At 43.3% G+C, this 26,186-nt stretch overlaps 1 protein-coding gene across 2 annotated transcripts in view; it reads left to right on the top strand.

The window, feature by feature from the left end:
• The window catches only part of mtor (mechanistic target of rapamycin kinase), a 96,258-nt gene extending 72,819 nt beyond the window's left edge, over positions 1-23,439 (top strand). For both annotated transcript variants that reach the window (XM_061671837.1, XM_061671846.1), the window contains exons 38-58: positions 2,778-2,895; positions 3,483-3,680; positions 5,722-5,810; positions 6,009-6,105; positions 6,591-6,689; positions 6,793-6,915; positions 7,062-7,244; positions 7,404-7,538; positions 8,541-8,715; positions 10,302-10,437; positions 10,539-10,686; positions 12,639-12,761; positions 13,125-13,207; positions 13,290-13,362; positions 13,445-13,519; positions 13,755-13,890; positions 17,540-17,605; positions 17,682-17,762; positions 17,934-18,014; positions 21,515-21,620; positions 21,909-23,439. In XM_061671837.1, the coding sequence (XP_061527821.1) occupies positions 2,778-2,895; positions 3,483-3,680; positions 5,722-5,810; positions 6,009-6,105; positions 6,591-6,689; positions 6,793-6,915; positions 7,062-7,244; positions 7,404-7,538; positions 8,541-8,715; positions 10,302-10,437; positions 10,539-10,686; positions 12,639-12,761; positions 13,125-13,207; positions 13,290-13,362; positions 13,445-13,519; positions 13,755-13,890; positions 17,540-17,605; positions 17,682-17,762; positions 17,934-18,014; positions 21,515-21,620; positions 21,909-21,924 (2,341 nt within the window). In that variant the 3' untranslated portion in view covers positions 21,925-23,439. The remainder of the gene's footprint in view (positions 1-2,777; positions 2,896-3,482; positions 3,681-5,721; positions 5,811-6,008; positions 6,106-6,590; positions 6,690-6,792; positions 6,916-7,061; positions 7,245-7,403; positions 7,539-8,540; positions 8,716-10,301; positions 10,438-10,538; positions 10,687-12,638; positions 12,762-13,124; positions 13,208-13,289; positions 13,363-13,444; positions 13,520-13,754; positions 13,891-17,539; positions 17,606-17,681; positions 17,763-17,933; positions 18,015-21,514; positions 21,621-21,908) is intronic.
• Positions 23,440-26,186: the final 2,747 nt, after the last annotated feature.

Below are 26,186 nucleotides of genomic sequence, written 5' to 3'. Positions count from 1 at the left end.
ATTATGCAGGCCTATTTGTAGTACGCTTCTCTTCACTTTCTTTTTCTCTCAACAAACTGAACAAGCTGAGTTAGCTCCTTCTTTTGGAATATAAGTATCACACACACAAAAAAGCAAAGCACATGGAGCCTTAAGAGGTTGATCGCTAAACACAGGTTTTACATAGTCTGACATCTTGAGCCACGGTGGTATCAATTTGAAGGTTTCGTGCAACCTAATAATGGTTGGGTTGATGGAATTCACAATTGTATTACCTTGGGGGCATTTGAGTTTTGATTAATATGCATAATGTATGAGAAAAGCTTATTCAAACCCAATTGAAATATATTTTGAAAACTTTACAAACTTAGAGTAGTTTGCAATAAAGCATCAAAGCAACTTGAAATAGCTCAACACAAGCAGTCACTGTTGATGTGGCCATCTATACAAGCTTAAGTAATTTACAATATGGAGTAGAATAATTTTAAGAGCAACTATAGAATATCATTGTACATTTTTAGTAAATATAATATCCAATATAAGATTCATTTTACGTTTGCTGATTACACACAAAAAACAATTGATATTTATAAAGCTTTGTGAAGTGGTAGAGCTTGGAAATAATGGGGAAAAAATAGGATTATTATGTTTTTTTCTTTTGCTTTGGTAGAGATTTGCACCTTGTTTCTTTCTGGTTCGGTTTCGTACACAAACACACAGACATGGATCATTGCTTCTCATTAGTCACACATCACAACAGCCGAGCGTGACGAGACAAGAAAAAGACTTGGGCTATTTTGGAAAACTTGCTTCATCCTCTCACCAGGGACACTGCTTATCTGGGGAATGCACGTTAGTGGCTAACGCTTATATCTTGTCAGACAAGGACAGGCTTCCTCGAGACAAACGGACACACTTTCAAGTATACTGGTCGGATGTGCAGTATAGGACACACCTGGACGGCTCAGCCCGACACCGTGCCCGCGCAATCAGAGACGTTCCTCCCAGGCGAATTCTATCTAGTGTGACTAAGCTCTGTAACCTGGCATCTCCTGTCCCAATGACACGTTGTTCTGACATCCCCTAACGTGGATACACACCACCTGCTGTTTTCCCAAAAGTCAACCAGTTGGACGTTTGCTGCAGTAACCCTTTGTCATCGACACGTGAAGCCAGACTCCATGCTCACATGGAAAAGCGCTCAGAAGAAATTACATAATCAGTTTTAGTATAGGTATCCTGCAAATGGGCCTTAGACTGTTGGACTCTTGATGGAAGGGAGGACAGCACCATGTTTGCTCAGTTTGGTTCAATGTGTGAGAGTGTTGTATTCAGCTTTTGCCAGACACCAGAAGTTTGCTTTTGAGTGTTTTACCATACGGCACCTGATGGATTAAGTGGACTCCCTGTAACTGAAGAAAAAGTCATTTGGATAATTAAGGAGACCCTCTGGATGTACTCCCAGAACTCCCAGCAGATATGTGAAGTTTTCATTCTTGATAAATTTAAAAAATGCCCCCTTGCTTCTCCCAAAGTCAAAACAGAATTGGCTCCTTTTTTATCAACTGTCCTTAATGCTCTGAATGTCACTTATGACTGGTGCTTTAGAAGCTAGGACAACATGCTCATGATTATATTCCCCAGTGTGATTTGTCCCACGTCCATTTAACTGCTCATGCGGTCATGTAGTACAGTGGATATAGAAATTGAACATGTCCCTCTTAAAATAGCAGGTTTTTCTGATGGGAAAAAAAGGAGACCATGATGAATCATTTAAAAAAAAAAAAAAAAAAAAAAAAGTAATTATAACCTTCGCCTTTCAATTGGAAAAGAGACACATATGTTATTGGACTTCTGTTATTGGAAGGCGTTCGACCGTGTCCCTCGGGGAGTCCTGTGGGGGGTGCTTCGGGAGTATGGGGTACAGAACCCCCTGATACGGCTGTTCGGTCCCTGTACAACCGGAGTCAGAGTTTGGTCCGCATATCCGGCAGTAAGTCGGACTCGTTTCCGGCGAGGGTTGGACTCCGCCAAGGCTGCCCTTTGTCACCGATTCTGTTCATAACTTTTATGGACAGAATTTCAAGGTGCAGCTGAGGCGTAGAGGGGGTCCGGTTTGGTGGCCTCAGTATTGCATCTCTGCTTTTTGCAGATGATGTGGTTGTGTTGGCTTCATCGAGCCTGTGACCTCCAACTCTAGCTCGGTCATCCGGGAGGATCTCAGAGTAGAGCCGCTGCTCGTCCACATCGAGAAGAGCCAGATGAGGTGGCCGGGGCATCTGATTCGGATGCATCCCGGACGCTTCCCCGGTGAGGTGTTCCGGGCCCGTCCCACCGGGAGGAGACCCCGGGAACGACCCGGGATCCCCCCGGAAGAGCTGGATGAAGTGGCTGGGGAGAGGGAAGTCTGGGCGTCCCTGCTAAAGCTACTGCCCCCGCGACCCGACCTCGGATAAGCAGTAGAAAATGGATGGATGGATGGATGGATGTTGTTAGGAAAATAGGGTTATAAAATCAGTATGTGAAATACATATTTTAAAAATTACACAATTTAACAAAAAAAACACTTTCAAATGTAAAGAGAGCAGTGTTGCTTTTGCACAAAACTACCTAAAGGAATTGTGGCTAAAAAGTGTGTGCGCGTGTGTGTGTGTGTGTGTGTGGGTGTGTGGGTGTTTATGTGTATATAAATAATATGTCAGATATCTGGATTTTCAACATTTTTTAAATGAGTATAGTTTGTTTTCCTTATTAAAAGTGATGATTTTCGTGGCCTTTTTTGTTGTTCTTTTGCACAGATGCTTCCTGAAGCTGGGAGAGTGGCAGCTTAGTCTGCAGGGCATCAATGAGAGCACCATCCCCAAGGTCCTGCAGTATTACAGCCATTCCACCGAGCATGACCGCAACTGGTACAAGGTCCGCCCCACCCCTCGCTCTTTACACTCTTAACCTTCCTCTTTCAACCTCTCTGGCCACAGTAAAAAAAAAAAAAAAAAAAATCCAGCTGTGTCAGTAGGAGGTTTTCCTCATGAGAGAAAGTCTCCAGTTTAATGCCTTTGAACACAAACATGTCCTAACAATGATGTTTAGGTTCAGTCAGTGGTGCATGGCCCATTTGTATAGATCTGTGGACGGTTATAGTTAGAGTGCCTCCTCCGGTATATCAAAGATTTCAGGGAATTGAGATGATGGTAATGAGAACAGTATTTTGTTTTTGTGCAGGCCAGTGCTTCAGGCTACAGGGATGTTAACATTTTACTCACCTATCCAGCATCTTACCCATCTGGCCTCGCCAACTCCCTTAAGCTTTTAACCTTTAAAAGGTTTAATAGGTTGTTGCATAACCCAACAAACATCACACTCACACATGTTTGGATCACCCTTTGAAGACGTTTTGTCACACCCTGAACTGGAAAAATTACATCGTGATCCATCATCATGGTGGGAGTCATTGCCAGTCATTGCCCCCTTCCTTTCACTCCGCTTGTACCATCTTTTGGCAGGCCTGGCACGCTTGGGCGGTAATGAATTTCGAGGCAGTGCTGCACTACAAACACCAGAACCAGGCTCGAGATGAGAAGAAGAAGTTGCGGCACGCCAGCGGTGCCAGCGCCAACAGTGAGGCCAGCAACAGCGACAGTGAGGTTGACAGTAACGAGCACAGTCCTGTTCCCTCGCCAGGACAAAGAAAGGTTAATGAGGTGAGAATGGTACAGAATCACCCTCGCATCAGTCGTTGTAAAAAGACTGAAATATTGAAATAGAGACTTAAGGTCATATCACAATCTATTGGACCCAGCAGTAGGCATGGATATAATGATCTTAAAGAATTCTGTCAATTGTGTAGAATTGATTGTTGATCATTTTGTCACGAAACAATTGATGCCAAATGGAGTCCACTCCTTGACTGCAACCACCAGAGGTATTGGTATCAGGCTAAACTTGTTTTTGGTATTAAGAACAACAACCAGCTATGGAACAACTCCTCCGAGCGGCATGATTCTACTTAATCAAACACTGGCGTGGAAATAAGAGTTTCAAACAGCCAGTTAGAAATTCTCCCATCCCTTTAAAAATATTTAGAGAATGCCCCTAGGCTCGCTAGGTATGTATGTACAGCTGAAAAGATCAGTTCTGCTTTGATGCTAGTCCTGACAAATAGCACCATTGTGGCACAGTGAAGATGAAAGTGAGAATCAGAATCATCTTTATTTGCCAAGTATGTCCAACAAACACACAAGGAATTTGTCTCCAGTAGTTGGAGCCGCTCTAGTACGACAACAGACAGTCAATTGACAGGGAACACTTTTGAGACATTAAAGACATTGACAAAAAACACTCACTGAGCAATAAAGGTTTAATAGTTATCTGGTAATGCCGGTACATTTTAATTTTATTTTTTTTGACAATTGTGCAAAAAGATGCAGAGTCCTCTAGCACTTAGAGCAGTTCGAATGACTATTATTACAATAGTCCGGTGCAAAGGGCGCCGAGACTTCAAGGAGTGTATGCAGTTTAAAGTGACGAGTAGTGCGATAATCTGGGACAATGTCGATTGTGCACCACTACCACATCTACGTCTTGTTCACAATTTAGTGAGTTTGTTGTTGTCGCTGGAATAAAATGAGACAAGTTCTCCCGAAAGTGATTTTTTTTGCATCACACGGTGGACAGTTGTACATTTTTATGTTTTTGCGTCTTTTTGAAAGCTTAGTTTTGGATGCATGGCTGAATACTTTAGCCATCCCATGAGATGGAAATTAAATTGTCACAGCATTAATATTCACTCATAAACAATTGTACTAATAATGTAGTACTAGTAACAAAGTAAACAACAAAAAAAAGGTTTCTCTATCAAGCTTTCAGATGGCATGACATTGATCTGACCACTGAATGTTAGCCTAAACAGGTATTTGCTGTGGGTGCATTACAGTCGCATTTTTCGGGGTTACTTAACAAGCAATAGAAATGTTTCCCAAGCGCTCTTAAAACGGTGTTTTGAAAAGTCACAATAATTAGTGATTTTACAAAGTAATTCACAAGATGGATAAATGACAATGGCAACGCTTGTCTAATTGCTGGCTATTGTCGAGGTGCCTCTGAGCAAGGCATGGTCCTCGCCACCCTAGGTCAAGTGGTGCAGCAGTCTTTGTGCACTTCTTTCACTCTGAATCTCTCCTTGCATGGCTGCATGTTTGTGATTTAATTATATCTGTGGTGTGCTACACAAAGTATATTTTGAAGTGTGAGTTGAATTTCCACTTCAGGGACGATGAGCAGAATGAATACCAAAAAACCAACAAAAAATAATTTGCATAATGCCATCTGTCTTTAATGGCACAAAGTTTAATCACCCTGTATTCTTTTTAGCATATAATTTTAATGGAATGGGTGTATAATGTTGTGAACTACTGTTTTCATGCCAGCGTTGTACTGAGAGAGAGTGCCTGGAGATGCAATGTTGCTCAACTTGCCTTAGCTGACAAGATATTGTTCAGCTTTAGACGAGTTGAAACCGAATGAATAAACGGCGCATCCACAGGTTGCAGGCCAACTACTATACTATAGTGCATCAGTCCCTTGCTTCAAGCAAGGCCTGATACGTCAACATAATCTTTAACTGCCAATTAAAAGTGGGAAATATAAAGACCATATATTAATCCATCCATCCGTCCAATTTCTGTACCGCTTTAATCATTGCAGTCATATGTTCCGCAATGCGTCTTTTTTTCTCTCTTGAAGACATTGCTTCTGTACACGGTTCCTGCTGTCCAAGGGTTCTTCCGTTCCATTTCTTTGTCCAGAGGAAACAACCTGCAGGACACACTCAGGCGAGTCAAAAAGCTGCTTTGTGTTGTCAAAGCAAACGTTCATCGCATGACTCTGAATGTGGGTTTGAGAGGACCTCTAGTGGTTGGTTGTTCTTCCACTCAGGGCACTGTGTGAGAACAAGGAGAGTTCTTTTTACACATCCATCCATTTACTGTACCGCTTATCCTCGCAAACTATTTTATGATTGTACTTTTTAGGGTTCTCACTCTGTGGTTTGACTATGGCCATTGGCCTGAAGTGAATGAGGGCCTCGTGGAGGGCATCAAGACCATCCAGATCGATACCTGGCTGCAGGTAAAACATACTATTGTCATCAATTAATGGCCACGACACAAGACAGTTTTGTCCTAGTTATAATTTTTCCATCACCAATGTTTAGTCTGTTCATTAGTTTACCGTACACTTGTTTGTATTTTATTAATTATTAATTACATTATTGTCGATGAAAATGAGAGTCCGCCCATTTAGGTGCGAATCCACACAGATGGGACGTCCTACCACAAAACCTACCAATGTTTTATACAGAAATATACTGTGTAGTTAGGGTCTGAAGACTTTATATAAAAGTAGTTTCATCCTTATCTAATCCATATGAAGCATTTGGCAGCAATTTAATTTAAAAAAAAAAAGTAATTTATAAAAAAAAAAAAGAGAAATGACACATTTTCCCTGTCAACTGTCATGTTAGGTTGTTATTTGTTGTCGTCGTGAGGTAAAAATTGTTAAAGCCTTGCTGGAGATCTGCCATCTAAGTTCTCATCTCTGTGTTTGCTATTTAGGTGATCCCACAACTCATTGCTCGAATTGACACCCCTCGTCCTCTGGTGGGTCGCCTCATCCATCAGCTGCTAACAGACATTGGGCGGTATCATCCACAAGTAAGTCTGCGCTACAACTACTGAATGTCCCCCCCACACTTTTTTTTAAACTCCAATTTTTAAAGCAATAACTAGTGATAAAATATGAATCAATCATTTCCAGGCATTGATCTACCCACTAACTGTGGCCTCAAAGTCGACCACCACCGCTCGCCACAATGCTGCAAACAAAATCCTGAAGAACATGTGTGAACACTGCAACACTCTGGTTCAGCAAGCCATCATGGTATGAACATCATTGTCATTATTCCCTAACTATGCTTTCAAAAATGATAACATAATCTCGAAGAAATATTTTATTAATACTGCTACACATGGCGACTGTATATTTAGTGCTTTGGGTCTTACTTTGTTTTATACTTTTTTGTCCAGGTTAGTGAGGAGCTGATCCGAGTTGCCATCTTGTGGCATGAGATGTGGCACGAGGGCCTCGAGGAGGCTTCACGTCTGTACTTTGGGGAGCGCAACGTGAAGGGCATGTTTGCTGTGCTGGAACCTTTACACGCCATGATGGAGAGAGGGCCGCAGACCCTGAAAGAGACCTCTTTCAATCAGGTGTGTGTCTGGCAGATTAAATCTCTCCTCTTCATTGTAACACCAGAAAGTACACCTACTTCATACCTTACAACAAAAAAGATATAATGGGCAGCGTTCAAACTGAATAATTCTAATCTAAGGGTATTAATTAAGGAACATCTTTTATTCATGCTAAAGGCTTATGGCAGAGATCTGATGGAGGCTCAGGATTGGTGCAGGAAGTACATGCGCTCTGGAAATGTGAAGGACTTGACCCAGGCCTGGGACCTTTACTATCATGTGTTCAGACGCATCTCCAAACAACTGCCGCAGGTGAGTAAAACTGTATTAATACAAATCCTTTGAGAAAAAGCTTACTTCCTCAGCTAGCGTATATGCTACTCATGCATGAAAAAGTACAGGACCAAATGCCATGCATCCCTCGGCCGTGCTGATAAATGTACAGAAAAACAGAAAACCTACTCAACAGTGATTTGTGTGACCTTCCTATTCTTTGCTGAATAGATTATACTGTGTCACACTGCTATGATCTCACACTATTTATTTGGATGACAGCTATTACCATTCCACCTACGCACTCACGAGCCAGATCAGGAGCTGCCATTCCAATCTGTACCATGGTCGATTGAACTCTACAGTTTGGTGGAACCCTATCATTATATTTGGGTACAACGTGACAAAGAAGGAACAAAATAAATTCCTTACATCATGTTAGTTTAGTTGAAGAGCGCTGGCATATGTCATGCCTCAGTTTCCTCACGTTTAAAGAATGACAGCAATTTTGACAGGGACGCGTCACTTGACTTCACAGTTCCACCGTGATTTGATGCAGCGCTTGGAGGGAATGGTGGTGGGGGGCCATTCTCCCTGCTGTGACATTATGGAATACTCAGCGACATAATAACATGCTGAGAATGCTGCAAATATATGCCCACTGGGTATACGGAAATAAACCCTCTTTGTGGTACCTCCAAGCTGCAAACACAGGTCGATGCAGCAATGAAATTACCTTACATCAGCATCCACAACTGCAGCAAGCCTTTAAATAACCTACATATGCATAAATAAGCACAGCGATGTGGTGCCATTTAAGACCGACCCGAATTAGTGGATGCAGAAAGACATCAGGTATTTATTGTGGTGAAAGTTTACAACTGTTGTGGGGGCAACATGATTAGTAACGTATACTTGAGGCATTGCTGACAGATGCAGTTTTGTCCCTGCAGCTTTTTGTTCCCTTTGACACAAAAATTAGCTTCCAGTCCTGCACCATCAGCCCATCTCATTAACTGTTCTCATCACAATTCCATGCAGCTAACTTCTCTGGAGCTGCAGTATGTTTCTCCAAAATTGCTGATGTGCCGCGACCTGGAACTGGCCGTCCCGGGCACCTACGACCCCAACCAGCCCATCATTCGCATACAGTCCATCGCACCCTCCCTGCAGGTCATCACATCCAAGCAGCGCCCACGCAAACTCACCATTATGGGTAAGGATTAGTTGCCGTTTGATATAGTCTGGAAGCTCTTATCTCATTAGGTCAGGAAAACAGGCTTGTGATTCTTTGACTTTGACTTTTACACTTAATAAATTTGAACCAGTACTCTTGTCAAAACATGGTCAAACCACAACAAAACACACACACAGAGTAGAAGAGAGTAGTGTGTAGTGTAAGTGGAACATCTAGTTGAACTACAATTAGTCATTTGAAAATTCTCTGGGCATCCGCAAACCGTCTAAAGTTTGTAATTTGAATCGCTGACTTCTGCGTATCTTGCGAGACCTCAGCTTACTTGAACTCAGCAAAGGAATAAGGTTATGTGTTTTCTTTGGCTTCTTTTGTGTGGTGTTATTATTATGCCACCACAGAAGGGCCAGAGTAATGCCATTACAGGAAAAATGTGATGATGACCATAGACTCGGGAATGAAAATTATTCCACTACTGATTGATACCCCCCGCCCCCCCCCCAAAAAAGGTTTGTAATTGCCTATACGTGCCACACGAAGGCGGCAAAGCAAAACTGTCATTGCTTCGGCCTGAGCACAAAAGCAGCAAACAGGCGAGTTTTTCAGCAAATAACGGAGAATAGGTTCCTCCTAAAAATTCAACAAATAGGTGAATGGCAAACCGTGACTATGTTTACGCTTGTATTACAGTTATTTGACTTACTTTTACTTAAAACACTGTCCGTACAGTTAATTGTTTTAAGATGGTGATAGTTTAACCATGGAATTTCTATTTCCATTGTTTCCTACAGCAAAAATAAATCAAATAAAATGAAATTGGAGGTAGAGTTCAACCAGAAATGTGGAACACATGGTGTTCGACCCGAGCAGTTCCTTGAAGTAGTGATGAAAGTTTGTCTTCACACACAAACCAGGACTTCTACCTAACACCAATCTTTGACAATAATTTGAATCCATAAATAAATGACAATGAGACCATCCCATGTGCGGTATGAAATACAAGGCTGAAAGGCGTTTAAAAATGCCACGCCACTGTAAAGTCACCTTGTCTCGAAGCCAAATCACGCTGCTATTAATCACAAATGGTTCACTTTACCTCCCACTTTCCACTGGGCTGTGTCGTACCTTGTTCTTATGTTTCGCCATCAGTGATACACAACATGGGCTGTAAAAGATGAAAGGCAATAAATCAACTGACCTCTGGAGCAAGACATCAGATTAAGACCTGTCACCCACTACCGGGCTCCCTAGATTTACTGCCGGGGCTCTCTTACGAGGGGAAACGCGTTTCTTTGCCTGGATAATCTTCAGGAGCAAACAAGAAATAGATTCATTTAATATTTGTGTGCAAATTATACTATTGGTGAGACCACAATAATGCAGTCGCAACTCTTTCAAACGGCACGACCCTTAAGATGATCACAGTGATCCCGAATAGGCCTTTACTAATATGCACTAGATGGACAGAAGTATTGGGACACCTTACCGTTATTCCTACGGGATGTGAACATGTATAGATTGTTGATGAATGATTCTGTATTAATACAGTGCTACCGCTTCCTCACGGGTATAACATGTCTATGTTGTGTTTGTGGCTCCCCCTGCAGGCAGCAACGGCCACGAGTTCATGTTCTTGTTAAAGGGCCACGAGGACCTCAGGCAGGACGAGAGAGTCATGCAGCTATTTGGTCTGGTCAACACACTGCTGGCAAACGACCCCGCATCGTTGCGCAAGAACCTCAGGTATATCCACTGCTATGTATGCATGCACAATAGCGTCTTTATTGGAAACTCTTGACTGCCTTGATTAATAAAGGTCTTCCTCCGTGCATTACCCCCGTTAGCATCCAGCGCTACGCAGTGATCCCCTTGTCTACAAACTCGGGCCTGATTGGCTGGGTTCCTCACTGTGACACCCTGCATGCCCTTATTAGAGACTACAGAGAAAAGAAAAAGATACTACTGAACATTGAACATCGCATCATGCTAAGGGTATGTAACCACTGCCTCCTGTCTTTCCTCAAAACTGTTAGCAAAGGGGTAAGTCAAATAGAATGTGTTAGAATGGGTTTTAAATTTACTGACTTTGGTTTTTTCCCCCCCTTGAGTTTTATCAGTGAAATATTCATGAATCTTTATGGAAAATTTCAAGTATATTATGATTTACAGTATGTAATCCAGCTCTGCCTTGACAGAGGGCTGCACTGAGTGCAATTTTAGTTTTTTATATTTTCAAATCAAAAAGGCAGTTGTATTAAAAAAAACAACAACAAAAAACTTCTTTAAACTCCACTTCTTCTGAATTATTCCACATTTGGCATCATTTCGTGTGAGTTTTAAGTATGGAATAGAATGGTATCTTCAACACACTTAAAGCAAAAAGCAATATTGATAGCTTTGAAAAGTGCCTTTAAAGGGAGTCGAGGACAAATGATCCAAAGTGGAAGGTCATATCTGCGCATCCATCACCCTATGGGGGTTCTTTGTAATTATGAAAGAATTTGATTGCTTTTTCTTCTTAGAGTCTACTTCGGAAAATGAGATAGGGAAACCTTACTAACTCACCATATCAACTCCACGCACCAACTCGTGATTCATCACTCCGTTATGTAATGTATGCAGATGTTCCCATTGTAACAAATGACACACTTGTTGAGAGTTGTCTTCAAGTGCCCGTGTAGACTGTGCCCATAACCTCCCAAGAGCATGATGCAAATTGAAAAATATGTTGTTGTTTTTCATCCCACCGCAAAAACCTTCTGAAGTCAAGTGGCATCACTGATGTATTGAACTACGGAGTCTGTATTTAGATTTGTTTGCCTCAGTTGCCCTGAACTCCTACACAACTTTAATCCTTTAATTCAAGGAGCCACATTGAGGTGCAAACACAGTTCAAATTACTGAGATTATTTTAATCCCTTCATTTTATACAAAGCATACTTATGATTAATTAAGCAAACACATGGCCATCACTTTTTCTGCCATCTGTGGTTGTAAAATGAGTTTTCAAATACGACATCAACTGTTACACATTACATATCAAATAGTCATTAAAACACAGGATGCTATTTACACTCATTTGTTCTCTGATGAACACCAATCCGGTTTAAAGGAAGATGCATTGAGGCTCCTTAATTGCCGCATGCAAATTAAACGTACACGCCTCAGACATGCCCGATTAAACAACATATACTAAGCAAAGCCACAGCTGCAATATACAGTACGATTGTGTCGAGGTAATTTAGAAAAGGAATTGAAAGCTGTCTTGCAACAGTGCAATGTCCCAATCATTATCACATTTAACTAACAAATAGTCAATGACAACAAACCAGCATCTACTGAAGTTTCAACCAATGAATGAAGCGTCAAAATTAGTATGCCTTGATATGTCTGTTTAATTGGTGAAATGGCAAGATATGTATAAATGTATTGCATTCTTAAGACTGCATGTAAGTTTATTTTTGTATTAGCATATTTATCTTTCTGGCTGTAAACACCGCCACAATAGAATTTGAAATGAAACGAACAAGATGTGCTTCAACTGCAGACTTTCATGTTCAATTTGAGGGTATTTGCATCCAAATCAGGTGAACGGTGTAGGAATTACAACTGTTTGTATACATGCCTCCCACTTTGGAAGGGACCAAAAGTAATGGGACAAATTAACAATCATAAATCAAACTTTTACTTTTTAATACGTGTGTGTTTATAAGGTTTTTATCTGATACATATATATATATATATATATTTTTTTTTTACGACTTGTGTGTTTATAAGGTTTTTATCATATATATATATTTATTTTTTTTCCCCCTGCAGTAAGCCTTTTAATGTTGGATTGGATTCTGTTCACTCTAATAGTGCTGCTTAACAGGAGTCCTTGCTCACCGAATATCATGGCTGAGCATCTTATATATTAATGCAACGGGCTACTTTTCTTCCAGATGGCGCCAGACTATGACCACCTGACATTGATGGAGAAAGTGGAGGTGTTTGAGCACGCTGTCAACAACACGGCCGGAGATGACCTGGCGAAGCTCTTGTGGCTCAAGAGCCCCAGTTCTGAGGTGAAATACTTTACTTCTTTCTTCATTTGCAGCACGAGCAAGGACAAGGATCTTTTTAGCATCCGTTCTCACAGTTCACTGGTTAAGGGGTAAAATGCCAAGGACACTTGACAAAAAACAACTGTCTAAAATCAGAACACATACAATAAAAGAGGAACTATTATTGTAGGATGAGGAAAGTGTCACTGAGGGAACTTTTGCTCACTTCATTAGGTACCCCTGCAATTTTTAATACAGTTTATCTTATTAGAATGTGCAGCGATTATTTGTTAAACATAATACCCTTTTTTCTTAATTTGGGATCTTGTCATCATCCATATCTCCTCTAGACATTTTGTAACCCAGGCATTATTTCTACTGCAGGTGTGGTTTGACAGGAGGACGAACTACACTCGCTCTCTGGCTGTGATGTCAATGGTCGGCTACATCCTGGGACTGGGTGACAGGTCGACTCATCAACGATCTGAAAGTTACCATGGCATGACACGACACTTGTTTATAGGGAGATTATGCTTATATTCTTCACAGGCATCCTTCTAACTTGATGTTGGATCGGTTAAGTGGAAAGATCCTCCATATTGACTTTGGAGATTGTTTTGAGGTAAGAGGAAATTATTTATGCAACACACACCCATCATACGATTATTTGGCCCAATATTAACCAGGATTACATGATTGATCAGGTTGCCATGACTAGAGAAAAGTTCCCTGAAAAGATCCCCTTCAGACTGACAAGGATGCTGACCAATGCCATGGAGGTAACTGGCACCACATCTTCCTCATCATTAACATCACTGTTTAGTTATTTGTCGTAACTATTGGACTTAACCAGAATCTTGTCTGATCATCACAGTCCCTCTGTATCAAAGCAATTTTGCAATAGTATTTTCCCATGAATAGTTTCCATTTTGACTCCCTTTGACATTCATTTATCCAGGAAGGAAACTGCGATTGTTGGCACCTGTAAATTATGTGTATTTGACTGTGTGCAAGGTGACAGGCTTGGATGGCAACTACCGCATCACGTGCCACACGGTGATGGAAGTGCTGAGGGAGCACAGAGACAGCGTCATGGCTGTGCTGGAGGCCTTCGTCTATGACCCGCTGCTCAACTGGAGACTCATGGACAGTAAGGACATGTGGTGTTCTGTGTTCCTGTTCAGAAAAGACAATCAGCAATTACTCCTGGAAACAGAAATTCCATTAAAGTGGCCATTTTAGGATTTTCTTTAACAGAAGGCTACTGAGAATTTTGCACGTGCCCGGAACACCTCACCGGGGAGGCGTCCGGGAGGCATCCGAATCAGATGCCCCAGCCACCTCATCTGGCTCCTTTCAATGCGGAGGAGCAGCGGCTCTACTCTGAGATCCTCCCGGATGACCGAGCTTCTCACCCTATCTCTAAGGGAGAGCCCGGACACCCTGCGGAGGAAACTCATTTCGGCCGCTCGTGTCCGGGATCTCGTTCTTTCGGTCACGACCCACACCTCGTGACCATAGGTGAGGGTAGGAACGAAGATCGACCGGTAAATCGAGAGCTTCGCTTTTCGGCTTAGCTCCTTCTTTACCACAACGGACCGATACAAAGTCCGCATCACTGCAGACGCCGCACCGGTCCGTCTGTCGATCTCCCGTTCCATTCTTCCCTCACTCGTGAACAAGACCCCAAGATACTTGAACTCCTCCACTTGGGGCAGGATCTCATCCCCGACCCGGAGAGGGCATGCCACCCTTTTCCGACTGAGGACCACGGTCTCAGATTTGGAGATGCTGATTCTCATCCCAGCCGCTTCACACTCGGCTGCGAACTGCTCCAGTGAGAGTTGGAGCTCACGGTTTGATGAAGCCAACAGAACCACATCATCAGCAAAAAGCAGAGATGCAATACAGAGGCCACCAAACCGGACCCCCTCTACGCCTCGGCTGCGCCTAGAAATTCTGTCCATAAAAGTTATGAACAGAATCGGCGACAAAGGGCAGCCTTGGCGGAGTCCAACCCTCACCGGGAACGAGTCCGACTTACTGCCGGATATGCGGACCAAACTCTGACTCCGGTCGTACAGGGACCGAACAGCCCGTGTCAGGGGGTTCGGTACCCCATACTCCTGAAGCACCCTCCACAGGACTCCCCGAGGGACACGGTCGAACGCCTTCTCCAAGTCCACAAAACACATGTAGACTGGTTGAGCGAACTCCCATGCACCCTCGAGGACCCTGCCGAGGGTGTAGAGCTGGTCCACTGTTCCACGGCCAGGACGAAAACCACACTGCTCCTCCTGAATCTGAGATTCGACTTCCCGACGGACCCTCCTCTCCAGCACCCCTGAATAGACCTTACCAGGGAGGCTGAGCAGTGTGATCCCCCTGTAGTTGGAACACACCCTCCGGTCCCCCTTCTTAAAAAGGGGGACCACCACCCCAGTCTGCCAATCCAGAGGCACTGTCCCCGATGTCCACGCGATGTTGCAGAGGCGTGTCTACCAGGACAGCCCCCCAACATCCAGAGCCTTTAGGAACTCCGGGCGAATCTCATCCACCCCCGGGGCCCTGCCACCGAGGAGCTTTTTAACTACCTCGGTGACCTCAAACCCAGAGATAGGAGAGCCCGCCTCAGAGAACCCACACTCTGCTTCCTCATGGGAAGGCGTGTCGGTGGAATTGAGGAGGTCTTCGAAGTATTCTCCCCACCGACTCACAACGTCCCGAGTCGAGGTCAGCAGCGCCCCATCCCCTCTATACACAGTGTTGGTGGTGCACTGCTTTCCTCTCCTGAGACGTCGGATGGTGGACCAGGATTTCCTCGAAGCCGTCCTGAAGTCTTTCTCCATGGCCTCACCGAACTCCTCCAATACCCGAGTGTTTGCTTCAGCGACCACCAGAGCTGCATTCCGCTTGGCCAGCCGGTACCCATCAGCTGCCTCAGGAGTCCCACAGGCCAAAAAGGCCCAATAGGACTCCTTCTTCAGCTCGACGGCATCCCTCACCGTTGGTGTCCACCAACGGGTTCGGGGATTGCCGCCACGACAGGCACCGACCACCTTACGGCCACAGCTCCGGTCGGCCGCCTCAGCAATGGAGGTGTGGAACACGGTCCACTCGGACTCGATGTCCTCAGCCTCCCCCGGAACATGAACAAAGTTCTGTCGGAGGTGGGAGTTGAAACTCCTTCTGACGGGATTCTGCCAGACGTTCCCAGCAGACCCTCACAATACGTTTGGGCCTGCCACGTCGGACCGGCATCTTCCCCCACCATTGGAGCCAACTCACCACCAGGTGGTGATCAGTTGACAGCTCCGCCCCTCTCTTCACCCGAGTGTCCAAGACATGTGGCCGCAGGTCCGATGACACGCCCGCGATACAATATATGTATTTGTGGTGTAGCATGCCATGCCAGTACAGTACAGTAATCCGCCATATGCTTTTCTGTGTACTGCAAGGCAATTCGCTGTACTGCAGCGGTGTGTCACATGCACCGGCAGTGAATTGTCCTGTGCACTCCATTTGTCTGGTCTTAGGAACTTAATTTCATTCCCCTGTACTGTACCGCAAAGCTCAGCGTTTACGGCTCTTCAGAAGAATCATATTCTATAAAAAGAATACCTGGACTTCTTCGTATGCTGCATGAAGGTGTTAAATTTGCAAGTAAAAATATGTGTGTGCTAAATAGATATCTGCAAGTGACCATCTGAACCATTATACAGTATAGTGGAGGATTACTGTACTCGACGTTGAGTCAAATATTTGCACCTAAAGCGTGATCTGGCACTCCAGTATTTAGCCTACACACATAAGGTAAATGTCAGTCTGAAATCAAGGGAGGGAAGCGGGAATGAGGTGGCCAACACTGTCAAGGCGCCCGTTGCAACGCTCCAAAAAAAAAAAAAAAAAATCAGCAGTCTTTCTTTGCACCTCCCAGTCATGTTACCAGTCGTAGCTGTAGGGTACCTAGTCTCTTTTCACACAAATAAATGTCAAAATTGATAAGTAACCAAACTCCAGAAAAACAAATATCATTGTTCGACACAGATCACAAATTGCAAAGTGCTGTCAGTTAGGAGGGAGAATTGCATAGTAGGACAGCATGTGCGGATTTGTTGCATTGCCGCTGCAGTCTGGCTCGGTGTGACCGTTTTCTCTGCCCGTGAAAATGACACATTATTACTTTATGAAATAATGTTTCGCAACTGCCTGGCTGGACAAAGGAACAGTAGTATGTAGGTGGTTTAACAGAAGGCCAGCAGGCACTGTCATGACACACAGTGTAAAATATGAATTTCTACTTTTCCTTCCATTTTCAAGATCATATCAGGCAACAGAACAGATTTACAGAACAGATGATGTTGCTGTATTTGACAAAAATAAGAAAATAAATAAAATAAAATAAGTGATGTTAAGTTATGATTGGTCATTCACATATGCATTGATGTATATCCTTAAACATCTGGTTTACTGTGAATTAGGCTCTTTGTTTGAACATTAAAAATCTAGGAGACACCAGGCTTAGAGTTTTAAAAGGTAATGTGTCAATGTGAAAATCTGGCTTTGTTTTTGCTATTTTATTGAAAAATGTTTCTGTAAATAGGGATGAAAGTACCACTGACGGTAACTATATGGAGTATAAAAATGACTTTGTTTTACAGAATCAAACTGTTTTGCACATTAACTTGTCTAGAATCAGAAGTAGAATTCACTGTGCTTTTTTTTTTTTTTGGAGAGAGAGAAACAAAACAAGTCGTTGTAGTCATCTCTAACAAACTTGACCTCTCTCTGGCCCCCAGCTAACACAAAAGGCAACAAGCGCTCGCGCACCCGGACGGACTCGTACACAGCGGGTCAGTCTGTGGGTGAGTCATCAGTGTTGCTTGATGTTGTACAAAGATGTCTTTGCCCCTCTTGACAGTGTTCTCTCCTCTTACACAGAAGCCCTTGAGGGAATAGAAATGGGTGAGACCACGCATAAGAAACCAGGGACCACAGTGCCTGAATCCATTCACTCTTTCAGTGAGTTATTATATTTTCACACGTTATTCGTTATGCTCGCGCTCGTGTTCTCTACGAACAAGCCAACTTCTACCTACTGATTTGTCCCAATTTAGTACACTGTGATATCCTTCCAAGAGTTTGAGCTTTGAATTTTTAAGTTTCTCATCAACAACCGTTTGTGTGTTTCAGTCGGAGATGGCTTGGTGCAACCTGAAGCCCTCAACAAGAAAGCCATTCAAATTATCAACAGAGTGCGAGATAAACTTACAGGTAAGGTCTGCAGCCTTCAACCAGCAGTGTAGTTTCTTCTTGACACAATGCCACATATTCACAGAGAAATTATTGTAAATGTTGACTGTAACTCGTGCAAAAAATAAAATAAATTCGATGATACAGTTCTCATCTCTAAAGAGTTGATATTGTTACTGGTGGCAGTAAGGTTTATCAAGGCCATCAGACAAAGATAGGTACCGTAATTTTACGTGTATAACGTGCATTTCCCCCCCCCCCCCCCCCCCCCCCCCCCCCCCATGAAATGTCAAAAATCAAAGGTGCGCATAACACAACTTTCCCATTTTATAAATGTATGCTGCCATCTAGAGGTTATGAAAAAGCGGTACACGTTCATTTCAATATGCCACCGCCACCTAGAGTTTATGAGAAAGGTCGACACTTTCATTCTAATATGCTAGCGTCACCTAGAGGCTATGAAAAAGGTTTAGCCTACACTTTCATTCCAATATGACAGGGGTACATATAACTGCATAATATGTACAGTTGTGCTCTTAAGTTTACATATGGCAGAATTTGTAAAATATTGTTTTTTTAAATACAACTGATGACTGAACAACAACCATCATTAATTTCTTTATGGTTATGTTTTGTATGATGATAATGCTTTTTCTGAAATGCTTGAGAGTTTAATTTGAAGCCCATTAAAATAAAACTAAATGTGATTCGCCTAGCCCTTCATGTTTTCTTGAAAGAATTGGTCCCATCTTACAAATTTTCTCCGGGTAATCAAACATATGAGCACAACTGTGTGTTTTGTGATTTACTCAATAAAAGTAGGGTTGTGAATTTCAAAATAAGAGCAAGTAAATACAAACAAAGTATTACGTGTTCAAATGAAGTGCTTAACATCACAATAATTCTATGAAAAAATACAGGTAATACTTAATGTTTTGCCCCTCCTTGAGCTGTCACCTTATCGTGGTGGAGGGGTTTGTGTGTCCCTATGATCCTAGGAGCTAAGTTGTCTGGGGCTTTATGCCCCTGGCAGGGTCACCCATAGCAAACAGGTCCTAGGTGAGGGACCAGACAAAGCACAGCTCCAAAAACCTCTATGAAAATGAAAAATTCAGGAAGACGTTTTCCCTTGCCCGGACACGGGTCACCGGGACCCCCCTCTGGAGCCGGTCCTGGAGATGGGGCTCGAAGGTGAGCGCCTGGTTGCCGAGCCTGCACTCATGGGGCCCGGCCGGGCACAGCCCGGAAGGGTAACGTGGGTCCCCCTTCCCATGGGCTCGCCACCTGTGGGAGGGGCCATTGGGGTCTGGTGCAGTGCGAGCTGGGCAGTGGCCGAAGGCAGGGAGCTTGGCGATACAATCCCCGGCAACAGAAGCTGGTTCTAGGGACGTGGAATGTCACCTCTCTGGCAGGGAAGGAGCCCGAGCTGGTGGACTAGATATAGTCGGGCTCACCTCCATAAAGAGCTTGGGCTCTGGTACCAGTCCTCTTGAGAAGGGTTGGACTCACTTCCACTCTGGAGTTGCCCACGGTGAGAGGCGCCGAGCAGGTGTGGGTATACTTATTGCCGCCCGGCTCGGCACCTGTACGTTGGGGTTCACCCCGGTGGACGAGAGGGTAGCCTCCCTCAGCCTTCGGGTGGGGGGACGGGTCCTGACTGTTATTTGTGGCTATGCACCAAACAGCTGTTATTTGTGGCTATGCACCAAACAGCAGTTCAGAGTACCCACCCAGAGTACCCACCCTTTTTGAAGTCCTCTAAGGACTTCAATAAGGGTGGGTAGGCTGGAGAGCGCTCCTGCTGGGAACTCCATCGTTCTGCTGGGGGGACTTCAATGCTCACGTGGGCAATGACAGTGAGACCTGGAAGGGCGTGATTGGGAGGAACGGCCCTTCCGATCAGAACCCGAGAGGTGTTCTGTTATTGGACTTCTGTGCTCATCACGGATTGTCCATAACGAACACCATGTTCAAGCATAAGGGTGTCCACACGTGCACTTGGCACCAGGACACCCTGGGTCGCAGTTCGATGATCGACTTTGCGGTCGTGTCATCGGACTTGCGGCCGCATGTCTTGGACACTCGGATGAAGAGAGAGGCAGAGCTGTCAACTGATCACCACCTGGTGGTGAGTTGGCTCCGATGGTGGGGGAAGATGCCGGTCCGACCTGGCGGGCCCAAACGTATTGTGAGGGTCTGCTGGGAACATCTGGCAGAATCCCCTGTCAGAAGGAGTTTCGACTCCCACCTCCGACAGAACTTTGCTCAGGTTCCGGGGGAGGCGGGGGACATCGAGTCCGAGCGGTCCGTGTTCCGCGCCTCCGTTGCCGAGGCGGCCGACCGGAGCTGTGGCCGTAAGGTGGTCGGTGCCTGTCGTGGCGGCAATCCCCGAACCCGTTGGTGAGGGATGCCGTCAAGCTGAAGAAGGAGTCCTATCGGGCCTTTTTGGCCTTTTTTTTTTTTTTTTTTTTTTTTTTTTTTTCCCCAATTGTCAAAGTTTGGATGGGTGCCAAAATAGCATCCACTTTAGGTACCAATCACAGTCATAAGAATTGGTCTACAGAAAATCATTATTTCTGTGTGACAATAGAAACAGGAACAAGTCAACAACAGGATCATTTTCTCTCAAAGCTTATCTTGTTCAAATCGTCATAGGTCAAGAAGAAAGAACACCAATGCTAGATTATCTACATGGTTGCCCTTTATTTACCGCGTGTACTTCTGTACTACCCTGTACTTCCTTGTTGAATTCATTGATGGCTCATTATCACACTGTTTAGACATAGCTGGCACATCTGTACCATCCCACCTATACACCCGTGCTGGAAAAAGAAGCCAAATTAGGGTCTGTTTTTCCAAAGTTTTTTGTTTTTACTATTCACATCTACTTGTGAGTGAGAGCCCATATCTGATGTCAACGTGCTTCTATTACTTCTATAAATGGAAGCTTCAACATTGGGCAGCTCAAACATGAAAGTAAAGAAACATTCGAAACTGACTGCATATGACCTGTTTGCTTGTCCCCATTTCCAATGGCTGCTATATGATTCATATCAGATTTGTATCCCTATCTGATCAAATAAAATCACCTATAGAATCTGCTTTATTTAATGTCATGCATTTGTGTCTCCTCATGATGCATATCACTGTGTCACAATCAGAATTTGTTCACTTGAGCCTTGTAGTGTAGATGCACCCTAAGCGTGGCAGTACTAAAGTGCTGTGTACCGTCAGTGTTGAGAAAGAAAAACGCTGGTAAATGACTATTGTAACACCCATCTAACTTCGTCGCATTTCATACTCTACACACACGCATTGAGGGTTCAACCTTTCCTCCTGGACACTTGAACTGTGAAGGAATTGATGCTCAAACTGTCAGTGTTAATGTTGTGTTCATGTACGTGGCCTCGGGCAAGGCTACTGTAGATCTACGTGGTCCGTGTACTCTCTGTGTCAATCCAAATGAACATCATTATACTTTAAACCTGTGAAGCATTTTGATGAGGCTTTGTTCCCTCCAGGTCGAGACTTCTCTCATGACGAGACACTGGATGTGCCAACACAAGTAGAGCTGCTGATAAAGCAGGCCACGTCCCATGAAAACCTGTGCCAGTGTTACATTGGATGGTCAGTACCACTGGTTGTTTGTCCACCTGCTCGTTTTTGTTTGTCACTGCAGACACAGAGCAACAGAAGTACAATTAGCAGCATTGTTGACATTATTGGCCGTAGTCAATCAATCATAATAATAAAATGATTGTCGAGTGTGTCTATGTAAAAAAATAAATAAATAAATCACTTGGTCAATTTTAATAATTCATCATGTCAATTTAGCAGGTGGGTTCCCTTTCTATATAAACTGTAAAAAGCACTTTAGCATGGCTTGTTCATAATTTTATTGTTCTCTCTTTTTAGGTGTCCCTTTTGGTGAAGAACCAGTTTGGAAGCCATTGTTACACTCTGCATTCTTTCTTAATGTTAAATCATGAAGACACTTTCTCACAAACTCAATCCACCGATTTATTCCCTGGATGAAAATGTACAGTCGTACCGCAAAGGTTGACCACACCTCCTTCCTAATTTCTACATTAGAAGTCATTTGTATTGTTTATTGATGATTGATTATGTAATATTCTAGTTTCTCGAGATAATGAATTTGAGCTTTCCATTTGCTGTAAACTATAATCATCAAAATTATACATATATATTTAAAAGAGTTATGAAATATTTCAGTCTGAGTGTGTGTAGTGCATCTCTACAATGTGAGTTTCACTTTCTGAAATGAACTACAACTAAATTAAGCTTTTGACACGATTCTAATTGCTTGAGATGCACCTGGACTGCTGGGCCAAAAGTCAGATTGACAACTTTTGTTCGAATGACAAAAGGCTGGATGTCGCTGGTGCCTTTCCACTTCCTGTTTGGCTCGTCTCCACTTCCGCCTCGTCCCATTGCATGATGACTTGCTGAATTTCATCACCCAGCTACCGTAATGCACTTGACAATGAAATGTAGCAGTGTGACACATGACAACAAAAAACACAAACACCCCCACATCTGCAGCTTTGCCGAACATTATGAATTCATTATTTTCAAAATAACGCTAATCTTTGCCAACTCTGCAGCTCCTTTTATCTTAGACGGCCGTAGTGCTTCGGCCACTGCTTTAAAGTGCTTCTTTGGCTCTGGAACCTCATCCAGCCTAGCTGCCCGGTCATTGGCTGAGAAACTGTGTTGGGGTGGTTATTATGTAAATCCGCTCCACTTCTACATTACAATGGCGGAGTGCAGAACGGCTCGCTCTAGTTTTACATGGCTGTTTGATTTCACACTAAATATGTGGGCAAGCACTCCAGAGATCCGACTACAGTATAAGTTAAAAAGGACATTAAGATGTACATTTTCCATATGTATTTCATAGGTGACATTTAACAGGTAAACCACTTTTTTTTAAAAACACAATTAGCATGTGGCAGCTAGCCATGTTGATCATACTCCAAATTCCGAATTTGGAGGTTCCGCTGTATGTTTTTTTTTAACACAGTGCAGCTTTTGCTGTTTGAGTCCACCCAACCACCACCCACAACCAAGTCCCCCCCCAATCCCTCCTTCGTGGAGCATTGTAATATTTTTCCGTGGTGCGTTTTTGGGAAAAGCGACTTCCAAGCTCTGTTTTTTTACCTAATTATCCTAATTTCAGTCGACTGCCCAGTGCGCCCACAGCAACAACAAAACTCCACGCTAAGAGCTTTCCACTATGGCCATGTCGGCACAATTTGACTTTGCACGCTGGATGCTTCTTAGACACCCAGCTCTCTGGTAATGTCGTACTGTATTACTGTGATGTTTCAGTAACATGGTAAGCCTTTTAGTAACTTAAACTCAACGTGTAATCCATGACATGGTATGAATGAAGTTTGAAATCATGATGACACACTGTACAGGCATTGTGTGCCATTAAAGGTGCACAGCCACACTTTGTCCTTGTGTTCATTTGGTTGTCGTTTGCTCCGAATGAAGAAAATGAAGGCTTGCACATTTTAGCGTCAGGCAGATTTACTGACTATCCTTCCTCTTGTTTTTCTTTTATTGCCCACAGAGGGCACTCTGACTCCTAATAAGATCATCCTCCTTCCATCTTTTCTGTCACTATAGGATGCGGTTATCAGGTCCCACATAAAAGAAGAAATGTTCTCTGAAAAGCTTAGCAGTCACACTTTGAATTTGTTGTTGAACAATTTGGCTCCGAAATGACATCAGATTTGTTGTTCTAACAGCAGTGACGCAGTGGTTTACCCTCATCGCAGAGCCAAATTGCTGGTGGTTTATATGTGCTCATTGTTATTCCCTCTCTAGCGCTCACATTGTCCTTTGAAGGTTAATTACTTATAGATAGTTAAGGATTACAGATCAACAAAAAGCAGTCCATTGATCTCTTCCCTCACCTCTGCAATGTCACACTCTTTACACATTGGGACAGAGCCCTGGTGATTATCTGTTCTCATCGATCCATTCCGTCTCTGTTTCCTCTGTTCCTCTCTTTCTTCCTTTCACTCGTATCTCACTCTCCCCCCTGCTGCCGCCAAAACCTCATTAGCGAAAATGTGTCTTTTCATATGCCGAGCGCCGCCATTTCTGTTGTTATTTCTCACTCGTCTAATTTGTTTGTTTTGTCAGCACCCGCCACCGAGCCTGTGGAGGGGCAGGTGAGTCAATAGCTCATGTTAAATGGGCTCCATTGATTGAGGGAGGGATTTTGCTGTTTACCAACTGAGTATATGGACTGGGGTGACAACAAAACAGTGCTGGTTTCTGCGGGAAGTAAGTCGATGGTGACAAATAATACTCTCTGTGGCACTGTGTTGGTCAGTGACGTAAAGTGATGACCGCAGCTAGGGATTGACCAGTTTCCACCTTTTCCAAAACATTAAGAACAAGTCGGCAAGACTTTTCAGGCGTTAATAATATGGTGGTGCCTTGAGATGCGAGTGACCCAACTTGCGAGTTTTTCCACATACAAGCTGTCGTTGGGACAATTTTTCTGCTTTGCCTTGTGAGCAAAACTTTGAGATACGAGCGCTGTATGGTGGCACTGAACTCAACTCACTTCACAACAAGCAGTAGTTTAGCAGATAGTAAACAATTCTGCAAAAAAAAAAAAAAGAAGTGGCGTCAAGCTGTCCAATGTCACTGTCAGTTGAAGTTTACTGTACAACATTTTCCACTAGCTTAATGCTAACACACAGTGCAAAACACCACAGACGGGCTAAGAAATGGCATTGATAGTTGCGCTGTTATAACCCATTAGGATAAGCAATGACTATTTGAAAACAAGCGGTGCATCAACACATATTGACAGACAGTATAACAATATTCACAGGCATTTTCCTTATCTTCAATGAAAAACTTAATACAGAAGCTGCCTGGTTGACTTAGTAGTTATGAAACTATTCTTCTTTTGTGTCTGCGTGACTTTATTTTACTGCCCCCCGGTGGCCAAGACACACACACAAGAAGGAGCCGCAATAAATTAATCATGACTTAATGAATTAAATTGTTTAATTATTTACATTGTACTTCATTGGTATTATTTTAATAAAATAAATTATAATAGTGCTCTTTTTATTTTAAAAAAACTAACATTTTGTTGGGTTTTTCAGATTAATGGCATCTCCGTTCATATAAGTGGTGAAAGATGATTTGAGATACTAGTGTTTTGAATTACAGGTGCGGTCACAGAGTGAAATGTTTCTTCTAAGGGCCACAAGAAAAAAAACTGAAGGATGCAATGGCCTCTTTGAAATTATTTCCTTTTAATTTACCGCTCAAAACTAAGACGACAATATAGCTGCCAGAAGGCTAATGCTAACAACAAACGTCTGCTTTGATTTTCCTTTGCGCAACGATCTGTGCTGAAATTCCAGAGGCTCATCGTTTGGGAATAGTAACCAGAACTGTGGCTGAATTCCACGATCACTGTCATGACTGAGCAAATTTCTTATTCACTTTAGTGTACATGTACTTTATTTGTCATACGTTTCTCAGGCATTCTAGAATACTGTAGGGTCCTACGGCAGACAACGAATGAACTTAAAATAAAAACAGGGAATCCAACTCGTGAAGGGAAAACACAATTCATTTTCACCTCAGGGATCACAGGCAAAATAAGACAAGAGTGCAGGCCTTTTTGTTTCAGCTTGAGGCCTGCACATCGGATTTAATTAAGATGTCATGAAAATGTATTGCTCTTCTAAAGAGGCATAAATCAGGTGTGAAAGTGTAGAGCTGCAAGAGAAAATAGCATTTAAATACTACTTTCAAAGTTGTTCACAAAAGCTGAGACAACAGCAGACCACCTCACCCAAACATTCTCGCGTCTAAGCAGAAAGACCAAATTCACCGCCAGCTCCGGGAGTTTGTTAGCAGGCTGTGGCGTTGTTAAAGAGTACCAGGCTTCAGCCAGCAGTCGAGGCCGTCTTTGTTCTTTGCGCTGGAAAGCCTGTATCGATGAAGCTGACAGCGCTTTTAGGCCACCAGAGAGCCGCTGTTCTCTAAGGATGCTTTTGCGCGTGCTTTGTTTCCCTGCCTGTTAGTATCCTTTGCAACATCTACATCAGAAAAGCTTTGATCAAATACTTCTTCTTTTTGCGTTGGACATTGAATTTCTGAGTTAGAATATAGGTACAAAACAAT

The sequence above is a fragment of the Phycodurus eques genome, chromosome 1, assembly GCF_024500275.1.
Source record: "Phycodurus eques isolate BA_2022a chromosome 1, UOR_Pequ_1.1, whole genome shotgun sequence".
Classification (NCBI taxonomy): domain Eukaryota; kingdom Metazoa; phylum Chordata; class Actinopteri; order Syngnathiformes; family Syngnathidae; genus Phycodurus; species Phycodurus eques.
Note: the sequence above shows the minus strand (reverse complement) of the source record. Positions and strands in the feature narration are given on the sequence as shown.